The 18,392-nt window shown below is 40.8% G+C and overlaps 1 protein-coding gene across 1 annotated transcript in view; it reads left to right on the top strand.

Moving 5' to 3' along the window:
* sorl1 (sortilin-related receptor, L(DLR class) A repeats containing) overlaps positions 1 to 18,392 on the top strand; it is a 47,619-nt gene that overhangs the window by 21,961 nt on the left and 7,266 nt on the right. The window contains exons 11-41 of the mRNA XM_024276862.2: positions 344 to 417; positions 616 to 704; positions 811 to 989; positions 3,976 to 4,162; positions 4,249 to 4,377; positions 4,546 to 4,631; positions 4,877 to 5,049; positions 6,044 to 6,175; positions 6,296 to 6,387; positions 7,962 to 8,208; positions 8,280 to 8,418; positions 8,521 to 8,694; positions 8,773 to 8,886; positions 9,540 to 9,662; positions 10,083 to 10,202; positions 10,354 to 10,479; positions 10,890 to 11,000; positions 11,253 to 11,384; positions 11,622 to 11,753; positions 11,935 to 12,069; positions 12,141 to 12,293; positions 13,633 to 13,797; positions 13,901 to 14,029; positions 15,564 to 15,690; positions 15,770 to 15,939; positions 16,018 to 16,130; positions 16,504 to 16,608; positions 16,685 to 16,751; positions 16,843 to 16,925; positions 17,004 to 17,094; positions 17,177 to 17,367. Coding sequence (XP_024132630.1) covers positions 344 to 417; positions 616 to 704; positions 811 to 989; positions 3,976 to 4,162; positions 4,249 to 4,377; positions 4,546 to 4,631; positions 4,877 to 5,049; positions 6,044 to 6,175; positions 6,296 to 6,387; positions 7,962 to 8,208; positions 8,280 to 8,418; positions 8,521 to 8,694; positions 8,773 to 8,886; positions 9,540 to 9,662; positions 10,083 to 10,202; positions 10,354 to 10,479; positions 10,890 to 11,000; positions 11,253 to 11,384; positions 11,622 to 11,753; positions 11,935 to 12,069; positions 12,141 to 12,293; positions 13,633 to 13,797; positions 13,901 to 14,029; positions 15,564 to 15,690; positions 15,770 to 15,939; positions 16,018 to 16,130; positions 16,504 to 16,608; positions 16,685 to 16,751; positions 16,843 to 16,925; positions 17,004 to 17,094; positions 17,177 to 17,367 — 4,088 coding nt within the window. The remainder of the gene's footprint in view (positions 1 to 343; positions 418 to 615; positions 705 to 810; positions 990 to 3,975; positions 4,163 to 4,248; positions 4,378 to 4,545; positions 4,632 to 4,876; positions 5,050 to 6,043; positions 6,176 to 6,295; positions 6,388 to 7,961; positions 8,209 to 8,279; positions 8,419 to 8,520; positions 8,695 to 8,772; positions 8,887 to 9,539; positions 9,663 to 10,082; positions 10,203 to 10,353; positions 10,480 to 10,889; positions 11,001 to 11,252; positions 11,385 to 11,621; positions 11,754 to 11,934; positions 12,070 to 12,140; positions 12,294 to 13,632; positions 13,798 to 13,900; positions 14,030 to 15,563; positions 15,691 to 15,769; positions 15,940 to 16,017; positions 16,131 to 16,503; positions 16,609 to 16,684; positions 16,752 to 16,842; positions 16,926 to 17,003; positions 17,095 to 17,176; positions 17,368 to 18,392) is intronic.

Below are 18,392 nucleotides of genomic sequence, written 5' to 3'. Positions count from 1 at the left end.
AAGCTCACAGTAGATTGAACTTTCACATGTTTATACATGAACTCCTCAAAGAACTGTTCAAATGATGTTCAGACAGTTCCCAACATCAGTTCTTACCTGAAGATTGTAACTATGGTAACATTGTTGGTCTTTTAGCCTTTTGGTTCAATAGGGCACAATAGTAATTTGTTTTTTGTCAAACCTTAAAAAGGTCCATTTGTCTTTATTCTCGTTTGTCTTTCCTTTGATGGATTCTCCAAGTAGATCTTTTGCTGAGGACGTTGTGTACCTTGTTCTTTGTGACGCTTGGTAACAACGGCCTTTACCGCTGTCAGTAATCTGCCGTCGTGTGTTCTGACTGCAGGATCCGTTGGCAGGAACTTGGCAAACAAACCCAACGTGTACGTGTCGAGCAGCGCTGGAGCGCGTTGGAGAGAGGTCAGTTCAGGAGCTAATAAACTCAGAGCTGCATCGGTTGGAAAGCTTCTGCTGCAGCACGAGGACTGGAGAATGCAGCATCTGCATTCCTTCAGGACATTATTTCCACCAGTTTCATCAACCTTAAACACATTGCTTGTTGAAATGTTTCAGGATGTTGTGAATCGGATCTGAGATACTTTTTTTTGTGCGATCCAGGCTCTAGCTGGACCCCATTTTTACACTTGGGGGGACCATGGTGGCATCTTGATGGCCATTGCTCAGGGAGGTCCGACCAACCTGCTCAAGTAAGTCCTGAAACTGGGAGAATAAAGAAGATCGAAGCTCCTACACAAACAAACACTGTAGAACCTCCAGAAACTGCTACTCTTATGCAGGTTTTCCCATTTTCAGGTTCAGTACCAATGAAGGCGAGACGTGGACAGAGTTTAAGTTTTCTGAGAAGGAAGTGTTTGTGTACCAGCTGCTGACAGAGCCTGGAGAGAAGAGCACCATCTTCACCATCTTTGGCTCGTATGCGGAGCAAAGGCACAGCTGGCTCATCCTGCAGGTCAACGCCTCTGATGTTCTGAGTGAGTTCAGCTCATTAATGGACGGTTTTATGGTCAACGCAGAGGATTCGGGTCAAACTTGACGATCTCTGTGATCCACAGATCCAGAATTATGGATTTATTATGGTTGGTAAATTGCTGGATTGGGAAAAAGGTTTCTGTTGACTGATCACTCTTTAAACAGCTGTATCTGCCTTTGTAAAAAGAAAAAGTATGTTTTTGTAAACTAATCCAGTTTGCAGATGTTGCTTTGTGTTTACATCTCTTTCATATATCCTCTAAATCCGTGATCCCCAACTTCTTTTTAGACCATAGACCGGTTTAATGACTCACTCCAATGAAAGTTGTGTTTTCCCAGGGATATCCCGATCAGAATTTTTTGGCCCTGATTTGATTCAGAGTCATTTAATTCTGAATATTTGCCCATATTAAGTCCAGATCTGAAACGTCTGTAAAATATAAAATAAATAAATAAATTAAAGTAAATTAATAGATCCAGGTTGTTCCTGATTTCTATCATTTAACACTCAATCAGAGCAGTTTTGTGGTGTTGCTTAAACAAGCTCAGAGCTATTTGTCTTTTTTGATTAATTATGATCCATGTTGACACTAAAAATTCCTTAAAATAATAGAAGTGATTTTCTCAACATTTAGGTGAATTGGAACACAACATCCGATACTGATCCAGTGTGAAAGTACGAGGTTGGACCCAATTTCCGATCACATGATTGGATCAGAATAACACTAGCTTTTAGCGCTTTTAGCATGTTTTTGTGGCATTTTTCTGGTGATGAAGGACATATATCAAGAAAATTAAGAGTAAAATTGCACTTCTGAGTATTTCTTTATTCAAATCGTTGTGAATCAGGAGCAGAAAAAAAATGCCATTGGAACAAGAGCTTATTAGTCATGCTGGGGGGGGCACACACTCTCTGCTCCGCTCCATTCTGGTCCATCCACATGTTTGTTTTCCTCGTCTGAGCCGACATCTGTCTCAAAACTTTGCACCTGGATACCTTCAAAATATAGCTTGCCATTTTTGTTGCACTGGTAATATTAGCTTGGAGGTGTGAGGGGCTGTAAGCTAGCAGGAGAGTGTGTAAACAGAGAACTCTCAGTTACTGGGGCTGGGGTTGCCAACAGTCCCGCCCATGACTCAGAGGTGATAATTGTAATTATAAGACCCACTGGAAACACTGAAAATAGATCAAAAGATGATCGAGGTTGGACTCCGATCAGCTAAGCTGACACCTAAACTCACATGATCAGGAGAGGAAGTGACTGTCAGTGTGTTGCTGAACACCCCTAATGATTTATTGTGGCTCCAAATATTACTTTTTAAAGTTATTTTTTATAACCGGGTCAAAACCGACCTTAACACCAGAAAGAGCATCATTTCAATCAGAGCATTTTAGAATAAAAAATAAAAGATTTAAAAATTGAATTTTGTTAAAATCAAGGCTCCTGACAAAGTTGAAAATCCTTGATGGAATACATTAATCTTAGGGGATATTTTTATGTAATTAAAGACTAAAACAAATTGTTGCCGACTCTAACACAAGAATAAGGTTAAGCAATCACATCTGTTTTGTTCTGTAAGGAGATCTAGTATATCAGTTGATCCAGTTTTCATTAATAAAACACAAACTGGAAGTTCCAAAGTGTTCAAACGTTAGGCAAACTGTTATTTCACCACACAGGACTTATGTGTGTGGAAGAGTCTAAAGAAACAGTAAGGATCTAGAAAAGGACATTTAGAGTCAAATATAGTTAATTAGTAAATGCTTTAATGTGATGAGAATAACAAATGAGGAACAAAACAAGCAAAAATCTTATAAACATGCGAAAGTTTTGTAAAAAAAAATTCCCTAAGACAGAAATTGCTACTTTTTTTAGTGAAGGATAGGTCAAAATAAATTTTAAGAATGCTGAGATTTTTTTTTAAATAGAATAAAAATCTACAGCGTTGACATTATAAAGCTAGAAATAAATTTGGCATAATTGCTCTTATTAGTAGGCACATTAAGTTAGTAACGAACTGTGAACACAAAAAGAGGAAAAGTAAAAAGGGATGACTAAATGTGTATGGCAGCAGTTGTAGTTTTAAGAGAAAGGAAAAGCAGAAAAATGTGGCAGATAAATACAAAAACAAAATGATACAGCAGTCATAAAAGTAGTATTTTTTACATATTATTAAATGTAAATCATCAGTGTATGCAATAATATCAGAGTATTAAAACACTAGAGAGTCTGTTGCCACATACTGTAACATGCAAAGTTGTTTTGCTATGTGGGAAATATATGAAAGGAAAATTGACTCATCCATTGAGTGTGTTTGTAATTCTTGATTTGTAACTCATATAATGCATGTTTGCATTACTTTATGTACTTGGAAATTTGTTTTTACATGTACAAAAATTACAAAATACAATGAAATGCCAAATAAATGTTGACACGAACAACTTTAAATTACTACAGCTTAAAACTAACTGCACAGACAAGTCTTTATAAAGTATCCACAAAGGAACTGATACACACTCACAAAATCCAAAGTTGCACACAAACATGCTGACACAAGTTACAAATCAAGAATTACACACAAACCAGATGAGTCAATTTTCTCTTCATTGAACAACTGTCGCAATAAATCAGAATTTCCAGGAAGACTCCTGGCTTTGTCTATAAATAACTTAAGTTTTTCATCTGGAGGTCGGCACATACGCTTTAAGAAAGTAGCGGATGCATTTTTAACACGTGACATATATGTGTCAAGACTGAGTCATAGATGGATGTGGTGGACAGCATCCGGTAGCCCAAACCTGAACATTGTTGATGGTTTTTAGTAGAACTTCCTTTCTCCTGACCCAGATGGTTACTTCCAGTTGTTGTCAGACATGAACTCCTGCAGAGGATGAGTTGTGTGTGAACTTCTGAACCACTGAAGGTGTTGAGGAAAGGAGAAGATGCGTCAGAGCCACAGGACAAAACGTGCGCTTTGCTCCTCCAGGCGTGCCGTGTTCGGAGGCGGACTACAAGCGCTGGTCCCCGTCAGATGAGCACGGGAACGAGTGTCTGCTGGGCCGGGAGGTGACCTTCAAGAGGCGCGCCCCCCACGCCACCTGCTTCAACGGCGAGGACTTTGACAGGCCCATCACCATCACCAACTGCTCCTGCACGCGACAGGACTACGAATGGTGAGGAAAACCAAAAACTTGTCACATACTGTCTGTGATCCTGCATCAATGTCTGATATTTACCTGGAGTTTCTTTCTCTCTGCAGCGACTATGGCTTCAAGCTCAGCGAGGACTTGTCTCTCCAGGTTTGTGTTCCAGACCCCGAGTTTGTGGGTGACCTGTATGCTCCTCCTGTCCCCTGTCCCGTCGGCACCACCTACCGGCGCAGTAAAGGGTAAACGGCCGTCATGGAATCCTGATCTTCTGTTGTGCAGAGAGCAGCATCATTTACAGAACTTTATGGTTTCATTTAAAGCAAAAGTCAGCTATGTGGAAAATCCTTTCAGGTTTCGGCTGCATGTGTTGCCTTCATGCATTCATAGTTTCTTGCTTTGTGCTGCAGCTACCGGAAGGTTCCGGGCGACAGCTGCAGCGGTGGAGATGTGGAGGCCAGACTGGACGGGGAGATGCTGCCCTGCCCCATTGGAGGTAAAAAACACGTTCTTAGGGATCTGGAGTTTTTGTTGTTGTTTTTGATGTTATTTAAAAAAAACTTTAGACAACCCCGTAGGAATCAAAGTACTCTTCAGAGCATTCAAATTACAACTTTTGTTTAACGCAATGGCATCACCCAACCCAGAGTCACGCTAGAACAGCAGCTTCAGCGGCATGCTGTGAGCATCTCATCCCTGCGAGCTCCTTCTTCACTTTCTGTCCGTGTTCTGTTCCTGCAGAGAGTAACGAGTTCATCCTGTACGCGGTCAGAAACTCCATTCATCGCTATGACCTGGCCACGGGCAGCGACCAGGTGCTGCCGCTGGCCGGCCTGCGGGAGGCCGTGGCTCTGGACTTCGACTACGACAGGAACTGCTTGTACTGGGCCGACATCTCTTTAGACACCATTCAGGTCAGACATTTATGAGTTTGTAGAACAATGTGCGTTTGTGTCAGAAGATGTTAGACTAGTTATCCTGAGGACAAAATTATTCCTACGAACTAGTTTGAACCTCCTGGTATCTTTGTTTCTGAGGAACAGCATTGATGTTGTTTCATTAGAACATTTTTATTTATCTGGTGATTACACTAAATAATCTTAAGCAGGTGTCTCAAAGTGAAAAAAATTGTTTCTTCATTTTTTTGTTTTTAGTAGGGCAGAGAATCGATTAAAAAAAAAAAATAAATAACTAATTAATTGCAAATCTGGAAAAAATTAGTCAAGATTAATCGCTATTTGTTTTGTTAAAATATTTGCTAGCTTTTCATTTGCTATTATCTGCAAATAATCACAAAATGAAATCACGCAAAATTATACATTTAAAATGTTTATTTTATTCCCTTTGGAACCTTGGGGCTAAAACTCTGTTTTTGTCAACTTTTGAATTTATCTCTGTATTTTGAATTTGAAAGACTACCTGCTTGCTTATATGGTATCATTTTAATGAGCACTTCATCTTCATTATCTCGTTACCACGAGAAAACGGTCCAAAAACACTCCCAAAAAATAGGATAGGCCGGTTTTTAGCTTCTGTAATCTAGAGGAATTTGGAGATTTTTGTCAATTTTTCACCAGCTGAAGCTAGCCTCAGACAATACGACTTCTCTGAACATCTGACAGTTCTGCTGAGTTACTTGGTTATTCTTTACAAATGTTTAATATGACGACATCTGGAGTGAAAAGAATAAATACATTGTAAATACACCAACGCAAACATAATGAGGCGCTTAGATCAAACATTTAGAGAAATGAAAGGCGGTTTGTGGTCCTTAACTGGATCAAGAACAGTTTTTTGTATCTTTTAAGGATGTAATTAAGTCTCTATGCTAAATTAATGAATCAGAATCACGTTCCAGTGTAATATTGTGTCCCTAGTATTGACCTGCAGCTTCTTCTCCTCCTTCAGCGTCTTTGTCTGAACGGCAGTTCAGGTCAGGAAGTTGTCATAAGGAAAGACCTGCAGAATGTGGAAGCTCTAACCTTTGACCCCATCAGCAGACTCCTTTACTGGGTTGATGCTGGAGCACAAAAGATTGAGGTATGTATGAAAACTGCTAGACCTTTTTTTTATCTGCCACATTTTAAACAAACTCGAGAGCTGGTTGAAGAGTTTTAAACTGGAACATAAATTTTCTGTCTTTGGACTCTGTGTCTGAAGGTTTCCAATCCGGACGGGGATCTTCGTCACACTTTGCTTAACTCCTCAGTGCTGGAACATCCCAGAGCTCTGGTGCTGCTGCCTGGAGAGAGGTTAGTGTCGGATTCCACACTCGTCAAAACTCACTTAATCCGTATATCCGATAATCACATTCCTCAATTCTCCATTGTAGTTATATCTGGTGTTTTTTCTGTCATAAACTGTTTTCATATAGTTTTATTGTAAGAATTCACGGTTTTAGGACTGACAGTTTTACTTTGGCTCATGTGAGAATTTTTTTTTGATAGCAAAATAAAGGTTTGGAGCAGAAATTTAAAATGAATTTGATTCAAAGTTCAACTTCTCAGAAAAAAACAATTCTCAAATTTATTGATCAAAAATGTTTCACGAAATCTATAGAAGCTCATACATTTGTAATTTTTTGTGCAAAAAAAATGTATATAACTATAATTAGCAAACTAACAAAACAGTAAAAATATTTAATTTTACATGCAATACAAGCACCATCACAGAATTAACTTACATAAAGTTACTCTGTCAAATAATGTAACAAAAGATGAATAAGCCAAAAGAATACAGTTTTCATGGTTGTGAAGTTCTTAGAAATACTGATAGTATTTTGTTCTGACATATCCAATCCTTTTACTGTAGGTATGAAATAGCACAGTACTTTTTATTTCAGTCAAACAGTTAAAATAGTATTTCAGCTATTTTCCTTGTGCACTTTTATTATGAAAGTACTTTTTGAGTTAATTCCAAAAATGTAAAAAAGCAAAAAGCCATTTTACCTGCTGTTTGTGAATTAAATTACATTTCTAATACATTGGAAATGTTTTTTTGTATTTCTTTGTACTATAGTTCACATTATAGTTAGTGACGGCAGTGTTGCTGAGGAGAATATTTCAAATAGGCACTTTAAGTCATAAACGTTCCTGACTGCTGCCTCAAACCCTTCAGGATTATTGAGGAAATAAATCCGGCTTCACTTATACTGCTTTCCTGTTCCTGCAGACACTGAGTCACTTCTGCAGAAACATCTTTGCTTTCACTTTAATGGAGTTTTGTGGCTAGACAACCAGACATGTTGTCTTTTCAAATGTTTCTGCTTTTTACTGCTTCCTTTTTTCACTGTTTCTGTGAAGTAATTTAACTTTTGTTTTAGTGGACCTGCTTTGTCTCATTGAAGGATATTCTTCTTGCAACAGAGGAACTCATTCCTTTTAAGGCCCACTCTGTAGAAAATTGTGTTTTTAACATGTTCTTGTGGCATTTTCTAACGATGGAGGACATATAAAGAAAATTAAGCTCAAAATGTCATTTCTGAGTCTTTGTTTATTCAAACGTGGTCAGTCAGGAACAGACCAAAAATGCTGTTTGAAAAAGATTGTATTTTTGATGTAGAAACACACAGGGTGGGTCACCCGGGCCTGAGGTCTTATCAAAAGGGAGGGAACAGGACACAGAAAACAACACAGGTTTTCAGACTTTGGCTAAAAATGACATAATCATATTTAAAAGACCCTTGGAAACGCTTTAAAAATACATAATTGGAGTGGAATTTTCAGGGGTTTTAGAAGAATCGCTGAATTCTTCGTTCAGACGAAGCCGTTTGAAATGGTCGTCTTAAGGTTCCTCGTGGCTAAACCGGCCTCTGGTCGTCCCACAGTCTCATGTTCTGGACAGACTGGGGTGACAGAGCAGCTGGAATTTACCGGAGCTTCATGGATGGAACCAACGTGACCTGCATCATCACCGAGGGCGTCCACTGGCCCAACGGCATCACCGCTGATGACCACTGGCTGTACTGGACGGAAGCCTACAGCGATCGCATCGAGCGGGCCGACTTCTCTGGCGCCCACAGGATGGTCCTCATAGAGGGGCTGCCCCACCCCTACGCCATCGCTGTCTTTAAGGTGCGTTTACTCTCCTGCTGAAGCAGAGCCAATCAGAGCAGCTTGCATTGAATGTCGCTTTCTAATTTCAGAACGATCTGTACTGGGACGACTGGTCCAGGATGGGGATCTTCAAAGCTCCGAAAGCTGGATCTCAGAACAACGAGCTAATTGTCGGCAGATTGACGGGAGTCATGGATCTGAAGATCTTTTACAAGGGAAAACACAGAGGTAAGGGACAGACCAAGGTGCCTCTGCTGATACGTTTCCTGGATCGTCTCTTTTCTCTCGAGGAGTGAGGTCGTCGTGGTGACGGGTGTCTGTCGTCTCCAGGTCACAATGCCTGTGCTGACCAGCCCTGCAGCCTTCTGTGTCTGCCTCAGCCCGGACACAAACACACCTGCGTCTGCCCTGACGGGGTTCCCATGGTGACCATGCCCGATGGAGAGCTGCAGTGTAAATGTCCTTTTGGGTACCAGCTCCGGAACAAGACCTGCGTGAAGACAGGTGAGGGCCGGCAGCATCCGCAGAGAGCGGAGAAGATGCTGCTCGCTCTAAGAGAGGCTCTTGTTTTCGTTCTACCAGAGCACAGCTGTTTGCCCAACCAGTACCACTGCCGCAACGGCCGCTGCATCAGCAGCATCTGGAAGTGTGACAGCGACAACGACTGCGGAGACATGAGTGACGAACAGGAGTGTCGTGAGTTCTCTGGTCATCTTTGTATGGGGTCAATTTAGGATCAGCTTGAGATGAATGAAAAACCAGATTGTAAATTTGGAGGAAAAAAAATGTACAAAAAAATTTGAAATGTGAAAAGGAAATTGTAAATTCCAAAAAAATAACATTTTAAGCATAAAAATTAATATTGAAAATTAAAAAATAATTTAAAATCCTGAATAAAAAGAAGAATTTAAACCTATAACTGTTACTAAATAATAAATAATGTTTATTTTTACTTTAAGCTTTCAGTTTCAATTCAATTTCAGGATTTCCCTTCCAAGCTGATCCCATTTTGTACGTGGGGGCGGAGCTCCGAACTCACTGGCTCGAAAAATTCGAGCTCAAAAAGTTGAAAATACAAATAATTGTCATTTCTTTGGCATCAGTTTTAGGTTTAAAATGTTATTTTTATTCAAGGTTTCATTTTACAATTATTTTCAATATTTATTTCAAGTTTCAAATATCATTTTTTTGTATTTCATTTTCACATTTTTTTTAATATAATTTTGTTTTTTTTCCAATTCTGAGTCTGGTTTTTCATTCACTTTAAGCTGATCCTAAATTGACCTCATACCTTTCCCCTGAAAATAGAGCTGTTCTAAAAATCTGAATGCTTCTGCCGTCTGTCTCAGCCACCACGACCTGTGACCCCTCCCACCAGTTCCGCTGCATGGCCTCGGGCTCCTGCATCCCTCTGGCCTTCAAATGCGACCATGAGGATGACTGCGGAGACAACAGTGATGAAGAGCAGTGTGGTAACGACTGAGTTTCCTTTTGTCATCCATCCTGAGACTGGAAAGTTCTGGGTTCAAATCCGTGGTCCAGTCAATCTGTTTCACATGAATCAGTTGAACTGACCTTTTGAATTTCTGCCACACATGAAGACATTTCTCTCTGTGGTTTTGTCAGAGTTCAAATCTTTATTTATGTCAAATAAAACCAGTAAAATGCAAAGAAAAAAAAAATTTAAAAACAGATTGAGGGAGAATGTGTTCCTTTTTTAACCTCTTCCCAAATTTCTTCAGAGATCCTTTAGCCCTCTTCCCAGAGGCTTTTTTTGTAGGAATGTTTTTGTTTTTCAAGTTTAAACTTTGCTAAATGGAGTCGTATTTGTCAGTAATCCAATCTTAACTGCGTTTTTTTGTTGCACGTCTCACTATGTTTGTTTTCCTCAGAGGCTCACCAGTGTGGACCCGGAGAGTTCACCTGCGCACGAGGTGTTTGCATACGGGAGGCGTGGCTCTGTGATGGCGACAACGACTGCAGAGACTGGTCTGACGAGAGCAACTGCACAGGTTCAAAGACGCCACTAACAAACGGGACATTTGTGTTTTGGTCACCTGTGACCTTCAGCCAAACGTCCTTAAAATGAGTCCAGCCCTTTGCTTCTGTAAAGGTGGAGAACACTCTGCTTTTCTCTGATTTTCTCCTCTTGTTTGACCCCAGTGGGCCACCATACCTGCGAGCCCAGCAGCTTCCAGTGTCGCACAGGTCACTGCATCCCTCTGCGTTGGAAATGTGACGGGGATGACGACTGTCAGGACGGCTCAGACGAAGATCCTCAGTTTTGTGGTGATCAGACATTTTTTTTAATAGATCAGGAGAGCTGATTAATGCTGAGGTGAAAGACAGGTTTATGTGAATTTAATGTATTGCACACTGTGATATGTTGACCCCGGGCGCGTGGCACGTTCAAGAACAAGCTTTTAGTACAATTAGCACATGAGGCTTTGTCTGACAGTTCTACTCCGATATATGAAAGACTTGGTGTTTTGTAATTCAACCTCCGTACAAATCACAATTATTTATTTATTTAGTTGTGATTGGTCAAAGTTTGACTTGACTTTTCATTGAAAGTGGCTACTGAATGTGCGTTGTGAACGTAGCTTTAGACGGATTTCAGAAGAATCTAGATTATAGAACAATAAATTAATAGATTTTTTTTATTTGAGGTTTTTAAAACAATGTGTTTTTGCTTCCAGAGGGAACTCAGTGTAAAGGTTTCTTGTGCTCCAACGCCTCCTGTCTGCCAGCAGCGGCGCACTGCAACGGCGTCAAGGACTGTCCCGATGGCGCTGACGAAAACAACTGTGGTGAGTCTGTCTGCTGGTCCACCGCCAGTTACCGAGTTGTAAAAATATAATGAAACTGTCAAAGAACCTGTCATGGAAACATGAAGAGTAAGTCTGTGTTACATGATTATAACATGGTCCAGGTGAATACTTGATTCTGATTGGCTGCTGGGTGTCCATTAATACGAATTTGAAACTAATAGTTTCCTAAAACTGTTTTTTTCTGGTCTGTTGGGGCGTCATGTGACGTTGTCGTCTGTCTTTCACCTGCAGATCCTCTCTGCACTCGTTACATGGAGTTTGTGTGCAGGAACCGAGCCCAGTGTCTGTTTCAGTCGTTGGTGTGTGACGGCATCAAACACTGTGAGGATGGTTCAGATGAGGATGCTGCGTACGCTGGATGTGGTGAGCAACGTGTTCCTGCCATAGAAACAGCTGAAAGAACCTCATAAAACACAAAAGATAAACAATAAAAATGTATAAATAGAAATTCTAAAAAATATTTTAGTCAAAATTGTATTTATCTGGAGTTTTTACACTTCATTGCTCTAATTTTTTCTCTGTTTAAACAATGGTGGAGTTTAGTGTATTTGCTTTTCCTGGAGGGGGTTTGGACTCTATAGCTCTCTGTCTGTCCATCAGCCACACCCTCAGAATTTGGCAAAGTGTGCGACGCCTACACGTTCCAATGTGCCAACGGCGTTTGCGTTAGCCTGGAGTGGAAGTGCGACGGTATGGACGACTGCGGGGATTACTCTGATGAAGCCAACTGTGGTGAGAATCTGGACAAAACATACCCCACAAACACACCATTCCTGTTGTGACAACATGACAGTTGTGATGCACTTAAGGGTCAAATAATATCAGAAGTGTTACATTTTTATAGTTTAGCTCGTTGTCTCTGTGAGAAGTTCTTTATAGCAGCTCCCATGATGCTCGCTGTTCTGTCTTGTAGCTGCTCCCACTGAGGCTCCAGGCTGCTCCAGGTATTTCCAGTATGAATGCAAAAATGGCCGCTGCATCCCCACCTGGTGGAAATGCGACGGCGAGAATGACTGCGGCGACTGGTCGGATGAGGCTCTGTGCACAGGTGAGAGCCTGACCGCATGTCCTAACCTGCTTGTAGAAACTCTTTAAAAATTACCTCCGTCTGTGCGGCAGGTGGAGTTACTCCTCACACTGTGACTCAAGGTCCCACCACATGTGCCTCCAACCGCTTCCACTGTGGCTCCGGAGCGTGCATCATCAACACGTGGGTGTGTGACGGCTACGCCGACTGCCGCGATGGCAGCGACGAGCTTGGATGTCCCACAGGTACCAGCATCCTCAACGGAGTTCAGTCTGGCTTAGTCTCTAAGGTCATTTAGGCTTCAATCTAACAAACCAAGAATATTTGCTTCCTGGTTTGAGCTACAGTGTCCTTAAATGTTGTGTTTAACACAATGCCAACAGGTCATCTTCAAAAGCATTATAAATGCTGTGTTCACACCAAATCCAATTCCACGTTTGGGTTTATGAGATCATTCAGAGACTCTCCCAGTACTGTGAGGTTCACCATCCTCTGCAGGAGCTGGATCTGAATCAATACATCATCAACTCATCATGGGCCAAAGCAGGGTCCCTGATTTATTGATGCAATGCCAATTCTTTGCCAAATTTCAGATATTTGAACTCTGGAAACATCATGCCACCTGGAACATATAACAGCTAGCCTTCCATGCCATACCTGATGCTAAAATGCATCAGGACCTCTTTACATATCTATTGATCTAACATTGAAAGCGGACGTCCCTGATGCCACGTTCACACTGGGCATGTGCAAGATTGTACTCAAAACATCTTCTTGATCTCACGTTTAGCATGTAGTGTTCACACTGGACTTTTGCTTTCTAATACTACTGCATATACCAACAATTGGAAGAGGTTTAGTTCAAAATTCTTCTAAATCTTGTGAATTTTGCGTCAAGATTTGTCTTTCACAGCTCTATTCTGATATATGAAAGCTTTGCTATCATATAATTACAGCTGGACACAAACTCCAGGTATTAGTTTCTCCTCCATGATCACCTCTAGAACTGTTGGCACTTTCATTAATTGAAAAGGACGCTACCCATATGTCACTACCAAATCCAAGTCCCTGATCGGTCAAAATTCAATTGGTATAATTTCAGCAATTAATGGATGCAGGTTTTTTACGTAAAGCCTGAAACGGTTGTAGACTCTTGAACGCAGAAGTCCCAAACGGGCTTTTACATAGACTTTTCAGTAAAAGTGGTCGCTTGAACTTGCATTGCCGAGGTCAGTGTGAACGTAGTTTAACGCACACATCGGGTTCAGTGTGAAAGCAGTTTAATATGAACTCAGAACTTGTAAAACAGTTTATTTATCCAATCAGGAGAAAGGAGAGAAATCAGTCGCTGATTAATTAATGATGAAACTTTTCAATTTAAAACATTTAGGAAGACATTCTGTTAAAAATCAAATCTTTTCTTATAAATACCAACTAGTTCTGTCAGTTTTAGTTTATAAATGTTTCTGCAAATAAACATGATTTGATTTGAGGTCTGAAGTCTCTGTGCTCACACCGAACGTCCTGCTCGAGCTTTGATGAGCTTTGATGAAACTACGTGATCTCTTTCTGGTTTGATCACAGTGAACGGCACTATTACACCCGCCCCCACCCAGGCTCCTCCCCCGTCCCCTGGTCGCTGCAGTCCGGGTCAGTTTCTGTGTCGCAGCCCCGCCCACTGCATCCCAGAGTGGCAGCACTGCGACGGTCATTCCCACTGCCCGGACGGCTCAGACGAAGCCCACTGCCGTGAGTCTCTTCAGTGATGAAAAGTCGCTGCAGTCAGAAATGATAAAATGTGTCCATCAGGCTGTTGAAGCTTAACTTTAACAGAAGTGTTTTGTGTTTGAAGCGACCCTCGGGCCTCTGGTCTGTGTTAACGGGACCCGGTGCGCTGATGGGGAGGCCTGCGTGCTGGACAGCGAGCGCTGCGACGGTTTCCTGGACTGCTCTGACCACAGTGACGAAGACAACTGCAGCGGTGAGTCAATGTCGGATTCAACGTTTTATCCAAGTTACATGAATACCTAACACTGCTCATAAAATTACTGTTCCATCGTAAAGATGATACTCGCAAGAACAAACAAGAAAAAGTAAAATTTACTCAAAAGTACTCTAATTACTTATTACTTTTTGTGAGCTTTAATAAAAAGTCTGGGTTGTTGGCATAGTGGGAGAAATGAATCAGAAACGTTCAGATTATTGGGATTAAACTATTTAAAAAGCTAAAGTTAAAAAGCTAAATAATGAGTTTTTTAAAGAAAGAAAGGAAAAATATTGGAGTTTTTTTTCTTCATTTTACAACAAGACAAGAGCTTCCTCCTACCTAATGAACTCTAGAAACAACATGATTCTCCAGTCAGTCAGTGAACAGAGTGGAGCATCTCTGCTCACATATAATCTTTGTTCTGTGAAGGATGAGCTTTGGCGTTACCAAACATCTCGACGTCTGACAGCTTCAGGTAGTTAGAAAGTAGTGGAGAGGATCAATGAACTTCAACACAAGCAATTGTAAATTATGGTCATACTCACCAATTCTGACAAAGAGCTACTCAATTAAAATAACATGAGTATAAATATTTGATGATTTTTACCACCCTTTGAATAAGAACCTTGTTAAATATTCATGACCAACTGTCATACATTTCATAAACTCAAATGGATGAAATCAATTCAGAAAACATTGGAACTTCATCAGAACTGGTTCTGATCTGAATCACTGATATAAAAATAACCATCTCTGAATCATATAGACTGACCTATATCTGTTGTAAAAACTGAGTGCAGTAGTGAGTAGGGCTAAACCGTTGATATATGAAACAAGATCAACGATCCACAGATCAAATTCTCACTATTTAAAATTTTGTTTGGATGTTTGCTATATTTATGTCTTTTTACTGGGTGTATGAAACTAATATGTATTTAATTGCCTTCATTTATATATTTATTTAGACCTGGAAATCAAAATCAATTAAACAGAACTGATAAAATCACAATTGGAAAGAAAGAAATTGTATTATCACTTTATATAATGTCACACTGAAGTTTTTCTGTCATCTAACTTGTTAGCTTCAGCAGTAAACAAAAACATAAACATCATGTTGTTTTTGATCATTTTAGATCATTTTCTTCTCCACATGTTTACATCATCTAAATATAAATGTAATACCTAGAAAACAGTCTTTCCATCTAAACCGATGGAATGTGAGGAGGGGGACTCTGGGTCAACAGTCCCGCCCACAACTAAGGCAAAATTTTAATGAACTATTGCTGCTTTGCAGAAGAAAACACTTTTTTTTTCTCTTTAAACGGCATAATCCTGATTAAAAGACCACTGGGAATGCTTTCAAAATAGATCACAAGATGATCAGAGTGAATAATTTTGTTTGTTGCTGCAAGAATTGAACTTTTCTTTCAGTACAAAATGTTCAGAAAATGGTCAATTGGGAATCCAGTGTTTGCATAAAAATATTTGGAAAGGAGTTTTTCCTTTTCTGACTGGAATTCTTTTGCAGCGGACACCCGGGTGTATAAAGTCCAGAACCTTCAGTGGGCTCAGGACTTAGTGGGTGCCGTCACTCTGACCTGGTCTCGTCCCAAAAACCTCCCTCAGAACTCCTGCTACTTCCTGATCTACTACCGGTGAGCGTGGACCTACACACAGTCAGAACCTCCATCTCCTGGTCTCCATGTTTGTGATGTGAGATGATGTTGTGCTCAGGGTCGTTGGGACGCAGCAGTGGAGCACCATGAACACCCACAGCAACAAGACCAGCTGCAAGCTGACCGTGTTAGAACCGGACACCACCTACCAAGTAAAGGTGCTCACTCAGTGCCTCAGTAAGCTGTACAGGACCAACGATATGATCAGCATCCGGACCCCAGAGGGATGTGAGTTTCTGAGCTGTGGACAGATATACCACCATCAAAACCAGATATAAATGGTTTCATGTCGTATTTTATCTGTAGTGCCAGATCCCCCTACAAACCTGCAGCTGACCTGCCTGAATGAAGAGGACGGTACGGTGAAGGCCTCCTGGGATCCTCCCAGCAGAGGGCACGGCCTGATCAGGGAGTACATAGTGAGTGATTCACAGAACTGAATATGCTGGTGTTTAAAATGCATTTATTATTATACAATCTTTAAGAGAAGAAAGATGGAATAAAACAATAATCAACTTGTTCAGTTTTTTGAGCAGGTGAAGATGTAGAAAGTTCACTGCAAACCCCATAAAACTTGTATTTTTCTTCGTTTAAACAATTTTAGGACAGAGATTTGAAATAAATGACTTTAAATCAGTGTTTTTTAGTATTGCTTCTACATTTATCAATAAACATTCTTATCAAACCTTGTTACTGTTTAATTTTATGAGTTTCACCGTCTGTTGGGAGTCGCCTCCAGCTGCAGTTCTGCCTAAACGTCTGGTTGATGTGTGATCTCTGCTGCTTTGACAGGTGGAGTACAGCCAGCGTGGAGGCTTTGAGTGGACGTCCCAGAGATCCAGTGAAACCACAGCGGCGGTGAAGGACCTGCAGCCAGAATCCTTGTACAGGTTCCGGGTAAGCAGCGTCTCAGCAGCGCTGTGGACTTCAGAAGGATCACAATCACCAGTTTGTGTTTGATCCCTATTTTCAGGTGGCTGCTGTTACCAGTCGAGGCGTTGGAAACTGGTCAGAGATTAAATCCATAACACCTAAAAAAGGTAAACTAACAAAAACCAGAAGGGAAGGAAGTTTCTTTTAAAACTACTTCCGATTAGAAGTGAACACCTCTGGTGTGTCATTGTTCCACAGCTCTGCCCCCTCCCTCTGTGACTGTAAACAGCATCAGCAACGACTCCATGAAACTGTCCTTCAGCCTGGACTCCAAGTTTGAGGTTCGATCTTCTCTAAAGCTCTTCTCACAGTCGGTGGGTTTCCCTTTTGTGACATTTGGTGGATCTTTGTCTCTGCAGGTAAAACACTTTGTGGCCGTTCTGTCCTGGCAGTTTGATTCTCACGTTAAAGAGAGCAGGAACTACAACGTCACATCAGGGATCCTCAAAGGTTCTGCTCCTGTTTCTGCTGTCTGTTTCATCATCATCCTCATCATGCCGAGCAGAAGATGACACGCTCTGCTTTTATTTAGCCTCCAACCTGACTGCAGGGACGCTGTATGAGGTGGCTGTGTGGGCTCACACTAGCACTGGAGACAGCCCCACCACCCTCTCCCACCAGCAGACAACCGGCACACCCCCAAAGAAGCCCCTCCTCAAAGCCAAGGCTCTAAATCAGACGGCTGTGGAGTGTAGCTGGACCGTCAGTGGGCCCCTTGCAAAGGTACGGCAAGCACACTGGCCCAATAGCCCCCATCACCTACAAAGCCTTGTTTTGTTTTATTTATTCCTTTCATGAAGAGTATCACAATATTCATACACATATTCAGTACAACAGAAGTCCACTAATCCTAAGGACAAAAAAAGAAGTAGTAGGAAAAATGAAATGATCTTAGATGGTCTTCCACCAATCCCAACACTATCTACACATAGCTTAGGTCTCAAGTTTCCTTTTTAGAAATATTTTCTGTTCTAAAAGTTTATTTAAATTACTTTTCAGGACTTTCTGTTGGGAGTTCTTTTGGGAAAACTGGTCAAAAAACATTTAGTCACATTGACCATGAGCTAGTCATGAATACTCAGTTATATTCAGTTTTGAATCATTTTTCAAGTAACCCTCTTGTACTGATACCCCTCCAGGGACCTCTGATGCTCTGCGTTGTGTGAGTGATGTTATGAGTGGATGTGTAGTTCAGAGAGCCAAAGCTGCTGAATCTACCAAAGGATAAAAGGTGCAACTTAGTCAGTATTCTGGGGTATTACCACCATCTAGTGGCCGTACCTCTCTACTGTGCTACATCAACATGGATCATAATTGATCACAACAGCCCAATACATCTGAAGATACCAAAGCTACACTCACCAAAATTTCTCACGTGACTGATTATCACATTTGTTAGTTAGTTATAAACAAGTGTAGGAAAAAAACCCAGATCGGTTTATTAAATTTGTTCATTTCTAAAATGTGTTACAAAAGATTGGATCGGCACTCCGCATCAGCAAATGGGTTAAAAAAAATCTGATCGGGACATCTCCACTTTTAAGTAATTTGAGCAACTTGAAACTTAAAATCCTGTTATTTAAATCTCCTGAAGTAAATAAAAAAAAGACTAGCTTTAATTAAAGTTTTCTGCTTTACTCAGTCTTCAAATTTAAACGGTCCTGACTGAAAACAGTGTTTTAGTAAGTTATTGTTCCCAATTATATCGCCCAAGAAGTAATTGAGTTAGTAGCTCAGTTACTGCTTTT

Source organism: Oryzias melastigma, linkage group LG13 (assembly GCF_002922805.2).
Source record: "Oryzias melastigma strain HK-1 linkage group LG13, ASM292280v2, whole genome shotgun sequence".
NCBI lineage: Eukaryota > Metazoa > Chordata > Actinopteri > Beloniformes > Adrianichthyidae > Oryzias > Oryzias melastigma.
The sequence above is the reverse complement of the archived record's forward strand: the minus strand, read 5'-3'. Positions and strand labels throughout refer to the sequence as shown.